This window comes from Penicillium coprophilum (assembly GCF_028826855.1).
Source record: "Penicillium coprophilum strain IBT 35676 chromosome Unknown utg000004l_segment0_segment0, whole genome shotgun sequence".
Taxonomy (NCBI): Eukaryota; Fungi; Ascomycota; class Eurotiomycetes; order Eurotiales; family Aspergillaceae; genus Penicillium; species Penicillium coprophilum.
Window position 1 is genome coordinate 3,264,789 of NW_026622723.1, and position 12,085 is coordinate 3,276,873.

A 12,085-nucleotide genomic window follows, 5' to 3' on the forward strand; every position below is an offset into this window, starting at 1 on the left:
ACGACTTGTGATTATAGAAGCAAAAAGTTGCTTGTTTACATCCCATAATACAATCATTGAAGACGCAGAATTGCCCATGGGCCGGATTGTTGTTTTTTGTCTCTTCCGGGCGACGCATGCCTCTCTTAAACAATTGATGGTGATATTGAACACGGTTGTGTGGCAAGAAACCTGTAACCTATGAATCCGAGATTTGCGTGGGATAGATTTCCGATGAGGCGACACCTGCAAACAATACCTCATGACTGGCGGAAAGGGCTCAGAATCCCGCTGAGTTGATAATTTTTTACACTGTTGACCTGTGCGAGAATAAAGTCCTTGCTGATAGCCGACCGTGGTTCGCCAGTATACCCCAATCACGTCTCCGTGAGCTCATGTAGTGATTGTGGTAGCTCAATTCGACTGGGAAATCCCGAGGACATCAGACATGCCACCTTGTGCGGTTCAAAATCCTTTCACTGAAGAAAATTTCAAATCTGCAATTTTATTTACATCCAAACAATCGGAGGCTAGATGTTGGCGAATAAGTGAAAGCCACGCGTTGCCTTCATGTCGGAAGCATCCATCAGCAGCCCCAACGAGGAATCGGACCCAGAAAATACAAGCTCGTCCGAAGTTGGGCCGCATGCACCTCAAACCAGCCCACAAGATGAAGAGCCAGCACCTCGGGTTCGATTTCGATCAAATGCAGCTTTTATGCAGGAGGCTTGCCATAATCAGCCGGCACAAGGACCTCGAGAAGAATGGGAACATGCTCAAAGTCAAGGGCTGCCCCACAGGCCGACAATGCCCTACTCCCATGAATCTGAGGATATCGCCGACACGCCGCTGCAAGATCGCGAGCCGCAGCCGGGTGAGACAGAAGGCGTCGAAAGAACAGACCAGAACAAGCCACCAGAAGATGAGAAGAAGGAAGACGGGAACAAGGAACCTGAGACACCCGACCAGCGATCAAAACTGGAGAAATGGCGAGCCATGACCAGGAACTTCAGACAGAAAGCGTCAGAGCTTGGTGACCGTCTGGGCCGCCCACAGGCCGAGGGAGACGACTTATCAGCCGGGAAGTATCACGCTGACTGGGCGACTGGCGGTGCAGCTGCTCTATCTGATATGACAGATGACAAGCACAAAAGTGTGGAGACGAAACAGCGGCACCAGAAAGGAACTAGCTCCGAGGCTCATCGTCTGGTGCGAGATTTGACCCAAGATCAATCCCAAAAACGCCGCAAGGGTCGTGGGAAGCCCTACCCTCACGCCGGGAACGAGTTCAAAGACGAAGAGAATGAAACAGGAGCGGATGCGAGCTTGAGATACCGCTCTGGGGGTGGTGGGATCCTGTCACAGTTGATCAAATTGCAAGGTGGTCAGCAACAAGGTGTTGGAGACCAGTCTCGATCCTCAACTGACTCGTCCCGCAGCACAGAATCCGCCCCCACCGGAGCCCCAACCCCAACCGGGGCCCCAGGGGCTCCAGCTCCCAAGAAGAAAAAGCCACTGAAATGGTACAAGAAGCCCCAGAATACGTCCACTTCAACCTTGATTGGTGGGAGTGCAGATAGTTTCAGTGGCGCAAGCACTCCTGTTTCGAGCGAGATCCTGTCACAAGCTTCGAAGCGTCGAGACAAGGAGGGTGGTGGTGCTGCTGCTCTTGGTGGCGGCGGTGGAGGTCGCACTATGCGTCTTGAGGATGAAATTCGAGTTACAGTGCACATTGCAGAAATTATCTGTCGGCAGCGGTATATCATGCAGCTCTGCAGAGCGTTGATGTTATTTGGTGCTCCCACGCATAGACTCGAGGAATACATGCAAATGACATCAAAAGTGTTGGAGGTTGACAGCCAATTTCTATATCTGCCGGGCTGCATGATCATGTCGTTTGATGACCCTTCTACGCGCACGACGGAGGTGAAGCTGGTCCGCGTAGCCCAGGGAATTGATTTGGCTCGCCTATCGGACACACATCTCATCTACAAAAATGTAATACATGATGTGATCGGCATTGAAGAAGCAATTCAGGAGCTCGATGCAGTCATCAAGAAAAAACCTCAGTATCACAAGTACATCATTGTCTTGGTGTATGGGCTGGCCACTGCAACTGTGGGACCTTTCGCTTTTAGCGCCAGGCCGATTGACATGCCGATCATTTTTCTTAATGGTCTTCTTGTCGGTTTAATGCAACATATCGCCGCGCCCCGCTCAGTATTGTATTCGAATGTCTTTGAAGTGACGTCGACAGTGCTGACGTCCTTCCTCGCCCGAGCCTTCGGTAGCATCGCCCTTGGAGTTGTGGATGGCAAGCCACAGTATCTGTTCTGCTTTTCTGCCATCGCGCAATCATCAATTGCATTGATATTGCCCGGGTTCCTTGTTCTTTGTAGCAGCTTGGAACTTCAGTCCCATCAGATCATCGCTGGCTCGATTCGGATGGTCTACGCACTCCTCTTCTCGTTGTTCATTGGATATGGAATTACTGTTGGCACAACCATCTATGGGCTGATAGACAATAATGCGGTATCCGACACTCAATGCCCAGACAAGGGCGCCTTCAAGAACCCTTATGTCCAACGGTTCCCGTTCGTTGCAGTCCAGACAATCTGGCTGTTGATCATCAACCAAGGAAAATGGAAACAGCTCCCACCCATGAGTGCCATCGCATTGGCGGGCTATATTAGCAACTACTTCAGCACAAAAAAATTGGGATCAAACTCCCAGGTCGCGAATACAGTCGGTGCGTTCGTCGTCGGCATCATGGGAAATATATACAGCCGGTTCTGGCATGGCCACGCTGCGACCGCTATCCTACCAGCCATATTTGTTCTGGTTCCATCAGGGCTTGCTGCGACCGGTTCTCTAATCTCTGGTGTACAATCTGCGGATGAAATTCGTAACAACGTCGGGTCTCATAGTCCTGGGGCTGGCTCAGGGCCCGGGGCTGGCTTATCCTCTGGTAATTCTGTGTTCAGCCTAGGATTTGGTATGATCCAGGTAGCTATTGGAATTACGATTGGTTTGTTCATTTCTGCCTTGGTGGTTTATCCATATGGCAAGGCCCGCAGCGGACTGTTCAGTTTTTGAGTTATTCGTTGCTATGCCATTGGAAAACTATTTGGTTTCTAGCCTGTTATATTGATTCAGATAACATCTACAATAAGAGGAACTAAAGAACATATATGTATTCCAAGGTCCCTTCTCACAACTGCCAAGGTTGTAATGTGAGCAATGCGTATTTAGGAAAAGTACCAGGCACCTTCTTAGAAGCTTTAACTTTCCCGTATATTATGTTCATCCAAAAAAAGCCTTCATTGTATGTACCTACATCAAGCTTTGATGGATCGATCAAGAAGGATCTTTCTCTTGCCTCAGAGAAAGAGATCGTTGTGGCTTTTCCAACTATGTATTTACTGATTGTCCGTTCATTGTGCAGAAGATACTTGGAATGATGCTGGAGGGAACAGAATATATCAAGTGATTAAGCTGTCAATCCTAGAGGACTAGGGGTTGTGGCAATATAAATACCGGACTAATAGCTTTGGGAATTGCTTGCTTGGAAGATATCTGTCTTGGGAATGACTCTAACTCTAACAGGCCAAGGCGTCTTTTTTGCATTGCCTTTTGCGAGATCTCAGCATATGGCCATCCGGAGTCATTGTGCGCAAGGGAATATGCTCACAGCAAGCAGGATACGAACATGAAGATTATCACAGTGGAAGATAAGTATATTAGGAACAAGATTAATGTATATTAATGACCCAAGTACAGCATTTCTAGGGTAACAGGGGGAAGAATCCCGCAATGCAATCAATGCAAATATGCAACCAAATAGAGAGCAACCGGCGACCAGCCGCCGGCGATTTCGCTTCCACCTCATCAGTCCCGGAGGAGGTGATGAGTCGACCATAGATTCAAGTGTCGAAAATATTAAGTGTGCTCTATCGTGTCAGTTTGTATGGTTGTTGTGTCCCGTTGCTGATCTTGACAGACGGCGTAACCCAGAAGCTCGAGGAGGTAGCGTTCGCGGTGTGTGAAGACGCGAACACCGGTCGTTCGCAAAAATGTCTTTGCGTGCTCCAGAATGAGATCTAGGTGGCTGGGAGGAAGGCGGAATAGGGCGTCGAGGGAGATTGTGATTTGATCAGGAGATGTGCTTAGAGATGGGAATGCAGTGAGGAGATGGCGGGTACTTTTATCGCGGGCAAGTGACTCGCAGTATGTGTCGAGCATATTTTCACGGACGATGAAATGGAGAATCGAGTCCAAGGAGTCAGATTGAACAATGGCCTGCGGAAGCGAATGTTGAGGATCGGCGAGAACTCGCTGCATTAAAATCACGTAATGCAGATCTTCAATGAGCGGAGTCACCTGTATTTCTGTTGGTGATTTGTGCCCAAGGAGTGGACGATCATAGCCCAGCTTTCGTCGCCAGAAATAGTTGCACATGACCAGAGAAACAATACACGGAATCAGCACAACATATCCCCACCATCGCTCGGCAGTGACCATCGAAGCAGCGCCCGCAACAAGACCATTTAGCCCATTCACGCCAGCGTGCCATTGAAAGCGACGGACTCGAGTATGCAAACGGCGACGGATATCATCACTGGGCTCGCGTGCAAAAACAGCAGCGTCGTGCACATGGAATCGATAAAAGAGATACCCAGACCAGATGGCATTGAAAAGGCCAAATATCGCAGCTAGGCTATTACCAATATACCCAGAGAGCAGATTACTGGCCTTATAGACGTGGGGATTGGCGCCGCCAATGGCCATCAAAGTCCCAACGCCGACCAACAGCGAACTGAGTCCCATCAAAACATCCATCACGATCCGATCGATCACTTCGGTGCCAATTTCTCGCACTCCAACCCCAAGCCGGCTGTCAATGAGTCGAGTCATCTCTGCGTTCTTGTCGTGGTATTGGCGCAAACGCTTCAGGTGATCCCGCTCCGCTCGCAACAGCTTGACATTTATCCAGCTCAGTCGGAAATCATGTATAACAACCAATACCATTCCTAAGGCCAATGTACCCCCAATTCCCATGAGCACGGCGGCGAACTTCGGAACGGGGACCTCATTCCAGACATTGGCAGCGAAGTCGCCCGCGTTCGCTAGCTCGAGGTACCCGACACCGGCGAGCAAGCTGTTTTTGAATTGCTGCTGGTGCAGTAGACGGTACCGGCCGCGTCGTCGGACTAATTCCACCTGGCCTTTTTTTGATTCCAGGGATTCCAGCCATGTGATGTCACTAGCTTCACGGAGCAGTTTCGGGACCACGGGTGGTGGGGACTCGGTGGGTGATAGTAGGTCTAGCTCCATGGGTATGATCGTGGAATTGGGGGTCGACTGTGAGATGTGGGTGGGGGGTGGAAGTGTGATTAGGGTGTCAGACGAGTCGGTAGGGGTCACCATTGTAAAAGTCGGATGCGGGTAACCGGGTGACCGTAGGAAGGGGAAGTTCACACGTTTTCCATACCGATGCTTTGTACAACCAGGTTGAAAGGGTTGGATGAATATTGAATAGGGAGGAGTGAGGGTAATACCCAGGAGGCAGAGAGTCAAAGAGACAAAGAGAAGAATAGGAAAAGACTAAGCGGGTAAGAGCAGGGAATCACCCTCAAGGGTGCCCAGGTGGATATACCCGTCTTGGCATAGCCCTATAGGGCTGAGATATGCTTTTGGCAGCCGACAATACGTGTCCAAGGTAGATTGTGTACGATACCAACGTACTTTTAAAATTCATTCAATGTGGAAATTAACCCCCACTGGTATGATCCTTCCAGGCAATGCCTGTATTACGAGGCGGTACACCTAGCGATCTAAACATAGAAAAACTCAGGCAGCAGTGTAATAAAAGTTGAAAATACGCTCTAAAAATACATAGGGCTAATATCTATGCCTCTTTAGAAGGTTTAGGCCCATTCCCTTTGGATGTGCTTAACGCGCGAATTAGCTTGACGCCTGCGTCTGCCATGTCCCCTGAACGCGCGCTCCAGAACTGGGCCTCACGGTCGGACCCGCGAAGCACATCCACATCATTCCCCGGCTCCTCTTTGGTCGGAGATGGGGTATCATCACTCGATGGGCCTTTTTCATTCGAGCTGTATACATTGACCCGCTCGTTGAAACGCACCCGATGACGGGTCCGGCCGTTGGGCGAGCCCTGGGAGCCCTGAGAGCCGGAGCTGGGGGAAGAGTTTCTCGCCAGACTGGCCGCAAGATAATTTTTACGTACCGCATACCGACTAGCCTCTTCTTTTCGGATTGTGTCCGAAAAGATCTTCTCAAGGGCTGTAGAAGCAGTGAACCGCATTCCCAGGTAGACCTGCTCTGCCACAAACAACGTCAACAACAGCGAGGAGAGTCGTACCTCGGAAATAGGGCCCCGGTAGACATGCACAATGGCTGCTGTAGATAGCGTCCCCAGCCAAGCCAAGAAATCCAGCCCCAGTAGACATGGGCCGATTGAGTCGGATCGGATTGGCGGCGGTCGTTGGCACTCCAGTGTGAGCTTGAAGAAGTCACCTCGCAGCTCCAACCAGTTGTTCAGCAGAAACCCAAGCGGCACTAGTGGCCAAGCAACTCCAAATAATGCGAGATAGCCAAACTGTACACACATCTCCATGATGTCCTCTTCCACATGGTATTCCTCTGCGCCGGCCTCGCTGCGCAACCTTGTCATAAATGCAGCTTCGTCGGGTGGGTCCACCAAGAATAAGTCGGTTGCTGTGGAAAACTTCCGCTTTCGGCTGTATTCCGCCTTGCGATGCTGATAGTTTTGCCACTTCTGTCTCAAGACATGCTTTATATATGGTAGAACGACCTCCTCGCCAAAGCTAAATACCTGAGCTGTCATGGAGAGATAAATCACTTCCTGCTGGAATCGGCTTGTATCAACCTCGAATTCCTTCTGTCCGCTGACCAAGTCCGCCATGAAGCCCGTTCTTCGAAGGATATCGAGCCGGGGGATGATTTGTTTGCCGAAAGGAACATAGACATAAGCGGTCAATATCGTGGGGAGGAAAGAGGTGATAAAATTCATGACGAAACTCTTTTGAGTCTGGGCAAGGTCGTATTGATCTTGCGTTCGGTAGTTCTCGTACTCAGTTAAGCGGGTCGCGATGCTGGTGAGAAACGAGGTGATGGCGGGCAAGGATAACGAAAACAGAACAGTCGGTACGAATTCCAGATACCCCTTGAATGGACCGTCGTATACCTCGGATATGAACACCTCCGATGCGAAGGAAGCAACGATCAAGGCTCCGAGGGCCACGCTCGCAACAGAAGCAAACGGGACCAAAAGCAACTGGCGTGTGAATTGCTTCCAACCTGGGAAGACATGTTTCACCTGACCACTGATTGGGTCCTTGACCTCTTTCTCCCACACATACTGTTTGCGATTCACCTTTAGTCTTCCAACACCTTTGACATCCCATCTCTGGCTTAAATCGGCCTCTCGAACTTTCCAGTACTCGACGAACACAATGCACCAGGCGCAAAGTACGGTTCCATATACAATGGAATATGGACCTAGATATAGCCATCCAAGAATTCCCAATCCTGCAGGCACTACGAGGAATAGCGAATAGCAATGAATAAAAGCATAGTAGAAGGCGACCTGCTCAGGGTTAACTATTCGTCACAATATTACCATAGAATCGACTCAAGACCGACGGAGCTGGAACAATACCTTTTCACCAAATAAGGCTCGAATCGCATCCAGGTCGCTGGTTGTCAACACAGTTTTGCGATTCCATTGACGTAGCATTTCCGCACAGGCCTCCTGGTCGTGTAACGGAAATGAGGCAGTAACGTTTTCCCATTTCCCAAAGCCTGGTGTGATGCCTGCGCCTCCTATTTTCTTCTGCCAGGTGACGGCATGGTATACGGAACGGATCTCTTCGGATGGTGTATCGGCGTCGGCAATGGCTGTTTCGTCGCCGTCCGGTAGGGTATGGGTAATTCCAAACAGCCAATCTTTGATTCTGCGACATGTCAATTAGCCGTCCAAAGGGGAAAATGTTACATCCAAGACCACTCAACCCTCACTTACCTTGATTGATGCACTAAATTCCCTAAATGATCCCGCGGAACCCGGATGCAAACTAAAAGCGCTTGACCATGGCCATGACGAACCTGAACCCGAAGACCAGCCTCGTTCAGGTCGTTGATAAGCGTTCGAAATTCTGTAATAGCTTGCGCTTGGTCTATTGATCGTCAGCATGTGCTGAAGGCCAATGATCACCCATGCAGGCATGTTGTTTACCAATGTCTCCAAACTCATATTGTAATACCCAATCCACGCCCAGGTTATCGTAATCGTCTTCATTGCTATTGCCATACCCCGCAAGCCAAGACATGTTGGGAAGGTATGAGCAAGAGCAGGGTAAGAGATGAGGATGAAGGATAAAGGTTCAACAGGTTACATCAGAAGTCGGGAAGGGAGAATGTGGGGGATGATTACCTTGTTACTGTGTACGGAGTACTATTGTTCTATTTCCTTCTATTTTGTTTCCACGGGGGAAAATACCAGGATACAGTACAAAGTATGCATCATCCTTACCTGTTGATCACATCCACAGGTAGACTTCTCTCAAATATACAGCTAAGATTACGTTACAGAATTGTTTCCCTATTCCCGATCATCCGATCCCTACCGGTTATGCTTCCAGAGACGCGAATCAGCCCCCGCAAGCCAAGCTTCAGCCCTATAAGGAGGTTTTATTACAGGATCCAATTGGCCACCCAATCACAAGACACGTTCCGATCGCCTTCCCTTGCATGCTTGTCAAGAGTATTCCGATACCTTGCAAAGGTTGCAGGACATATTCGAGAACCTGTACTGTGACAGCTGACCCGAAGGATGATTGCACAGCGCTAGATCCACATCGGAGGGGGGGCGTACAGTTGTCAGATTGGTGGAAATTGGGCAGGGCTGAATGCAGAGCTTCGAACTTTGTGGGCAGATGAAAAGGCTCCGTATTCTGTACAGACACAATTCCCTCAACCGTGCAAAAAGAAATTGGGACAGCTATATTGTAGCACATTAGAGAGAAAAAGAGAGTGTGCTTGGCAGGGCAAAACGGTTGAGCAAAATGCTGCTGCCTACCGCTTCCCGCCAAGCCTCGATTTTCAGGAAACCCACATTTTATTGGAGATCTGCTATGTACGGTGAAAAAGTGTCGAACATTGGCGCCAAGTGTGGAGGATTGAAAAAACTTGAAAAATGGGCACAGGCATCAACATTCACGGGCTAAAAACAGTGCTAGGAGCATAAATGTTGGGAATGGCAGTGCCCATACATCCGGTCCTTCCAGGTACATTGCTATAAGTATAATGAGGTAACATGTGCCGGAGCACAATGAGATCATTTCCAACTCCATTATTCTTGAGTGAACGTCAATCACGTCCCTAGTGGCTTGGCTACCGTATGTCCTCAATCGAGATCATGGCCCGTCGAGTTCTCCGGGGGCAAAATGTCACCCTCGGATTGAGCGTCTTCATGTTTATTTTCATGTTTCTGCCGACCTTTTTGATTCTCCTAGCGGTCATCGTATTCTTTGGGCTAGTGTATCCACGATTGCGGAAGTCGTATAGTCTTGAACATGAACAAGAGACGGAATCCCGGCAGCCAGAGGTCAAAGGTTAAATGACGATCGGAGCATGGTATGACCATCTTCAATGCGCTAGATTACGCTTATCACTGACGTGTGTTGAGATGCCATCTGGGTGTAATATCAAGCCCCATTACCGAGTCCACGAAATTCCACTGACGATTCTCTTTGTGTCGGATCTATGACACTGTGCCGCGACCAGGCACGGTATTTCAAAGGCGTTTTGGATTGTATATTTATGGGGTAAAAGAATCCCGAACGTTTGATGGTTGTTTCGGTCGATAATATCGATTTTCAATCAACTATATATAAGATCTCCATGATCAAGGATCTACAATAGATGTAATATTATAACAGATCCCTTTCGTCAACTTTCTAGAAACATTATACATCTTTCTATGCTCCGAAAAATTAAAATAAATCGGAGATATCATAACGTAAATGGCCAAGAATTCGGGGCTGTTCCGGGTATCGAACCTCGGAAGGTCACTGACGTCCCCTATTACCTCCAAATGATTGGATGCATTCATTGAATTTCTCCGTACAATGTACATCATATGAAATTGGCACCTGGGCAGTTCCGCTTGACACACCGTTGCATAAATCTAATGGGTAGTGCTGGTACGCTCTTCACGTGAAGCGCTCTTTCCAAAAAGGTTCTTTTTCCCCTGATCGGTTTTCCACCTGTAAGCACCTTGGATAGACATCAAAACCTCGTATCCCCGAAAGTCCAACTCTAGGGAATGCAATGGGTTGAATAGACTCGTCGTCATCCATGGAAGTTCGATCATCCAGACTAAGGAGCAGCACTCCCTGAAAAGGACACCCAGATCAACACCTGATGGCATCAGATCAACCCATCAGGGTACCAAGAATCTCCCCCACGTCTATTCTGCGCAGTCGATAAGATGGAGACAAAACAAGAAAAGAAGCTGGCAGCCGACCAGCCGCTGTTTGATCGGTTTAGCTTCTTTTCGTCAAAAACGCGACAAGCGATCGCCTCGTCCACCTGGGATGGTCTGTTCCCCAGCGGAAACATCGACCATATCTTCCAGGAGAAACATAAAAGTCGTCCCGATCCCAACGAACCGATTTGGTGGATTGACATCCGCGACGCCACTGAACAAGATGTCGACGCTGTCTCGCAAGCCTTGTCCATCCATCCCCTGACGGCGGAGGATATTGTTATTCGTGAACCTCGAGAGAAAGTTGACGTCTTCAAGAATTACTACCTGATTTCGTTCCAGACTCTCGTGGAAAACAAGGCCAAAGGGGAGCGACCGGGGGTTCCCATCTCGGCTGCATTATACATTCTTGTCTTTCAATATGGCGTGGTCACCTTCTCGCCTAGTGGTTGTGGACACGTCGTTCGGGCGCGAGAACGGATTCGTAAAATGCATGATCCCTCTATATTGACTAGCGACTGGGTTTGCTATGCAATGATGTACGTTCAATCAATTTTCTACCTGTGAACTGTCTCTCCAATGGACCTTACTAATCAATCTATAGAGACGAAATCATCGATAGCTTCGAGCCATTTGTTCGGGAGGCGGAGCGTGAGTCCGAGGCAATCGAGGATCAAGTCTTCATTAGTCGCATCGACGACGCCCAAGCTCTCATTCCGCAAGTCGACGTTCTGCGCAAGAAAATCACTCACATCATCCGCTGCCTCAATGGCAAGGTCGACGTGTTGAACGGATTTGTGAAGCGCTGTCAGTCGCCTGACAAGCACCCTGTCTTCCCCGACGGTGATCTGCTTCTATATCTCGGCGATGTTCAGGATCATTTGGTCACAACGTTGTCGACTCTCGGGCACATCGATGAGATTATTGGTCGGTCCCAGGCCAATTATCTGGCCCAGATGAGCGCTACAAATCTCCGATTGAGTTTAACCATCAACTCTGGTTTGAGCAAGGTCACTCTTCTGGCTACTATCTTCGTGCCGTGCCACCTAGTTACGGGTCTGTGGGGAATGAACGTCCCTGTCCCGGGGCAAGATGCTAATGGGCTGGCGTGGTTTCTTGGCATCCTGGGTGGTTTTGTGGCATTTATGGTTATTTGTATCGGCGTGGCTGTGAGGTATAAACTCCTGTAGATATCGAGGCTGATGAATATGTTTAGCTCAATATAGATTTTTGACAGAGACACATTTATGGTATCATTGCATACCTTTGCATCAGAAGTGCCATACCGAATTCGTCAAAAATGAGATTTTGTAGGACTTTCTCGTGCTACAATAGTTGGGAGGCCCGAATGATAACATATCGATTCTGGTCAGAGCAACGTTATCCCACAATCGCAGTTATTGTGCCGATGAAAACACATTGAATCTATGCAAAAACATAAATCAGGCATAGCGTCAGCTTGACATTTCCCCTAGTTGCGCAATCCATTGATCATCACTTTTGGTGCTGTATCTACTTCCAACCTTTGTATGCTATCAGTGATATGCCTGTGAAGATGTGCTGGGTTTGGCT

The 12,085-nt window shown here is 48.9% G+C and overlaps 4 protein-coding genes across 4 annotated transcripts; 2 read left to right on the plus strand and 2 right to left on the minus strand.

Annotated features, from left to right (window-relative positions):
• Nucleotides 1–549: 549 nt before the first annotated feature.
• Nucleotides 550–3,075, plus strand: N7500_005677 (threonine/serine exporter family protein; the record flags this gene model as incomplete). The annotated part of the gene is made up of 1 exon (XM_056676821.1): nucleotides 550–3,075. One exon carries the CDS (start codon nucleotides 550–552, stop codon nucleotides 3,073–3,075), a length of 2,526 nt encoding a protein of 841 aa, XP_056531821.1.
• An 843-nt stretch (nucleotides 3,076–3,918) lies between these two features.
• Nucleotides 3,919–5,406, minus strand: N7500_005678 (uncharacterized protein; the record flags this gene model as incomplete). The annotated part of the gene is made up of 1 exon (XM_056676822.1): nucleotides 3,919–5,406. The coding sequence occupies one exon, from the start codon at nucleotides 5,404–5,406 to the stop codon at nucleotides 3,919–3,921; it is 1,488 nt and encodes a 495-aa protein (XP_056531822.1).
• A 481-nt stretch (nucleotides 5,407–5,887) lies between these two features.
• On the minus strand, nucleotides 5,888–8,354 carry N7500_005679 (anoctamin family protein; the record flags this gene model as incomplete). Its single annotated transcript, XM_056676823.1, has 4 exons — nucleotides 5,888–7,612; nucleotides 7,685–7,979; nucleotides 8,048–8,201; nucleotides 8,261–8,354. The coding sequence occupies 4 exons, from the start codon at nucleotides 8,352–8,354 to the stop codon at nucleotides 5,888–5,890; spliced, it is 2,268 nt and encodes a 755-aa protein (XP_056531823.1).
• Nucleotides 8,355–10,516: 2,162 nt separating this feature from the next.
• Nucleotides 10,517–11,703, plus strand: N7500_005680 (magnesium transporter CorA family protein; the record flags this gene model as incomplete). The annotated part of the gene is made up of 2 exons (XM_056676824.1): nucleotides 10,517–11,052; nucleotides 11,118–11,703. The coding sequence occupies 2 exons, from the start codon at nucleotides 10,517–10,519 to the stop codon at nucleotides 11,701–11,703; spliced, it is 1,122 nt and encodes a 373-aa protein (XP_056531824.1).
• Nucleotides 11,704–12,085: the final 382 nt, after the last annotated feature.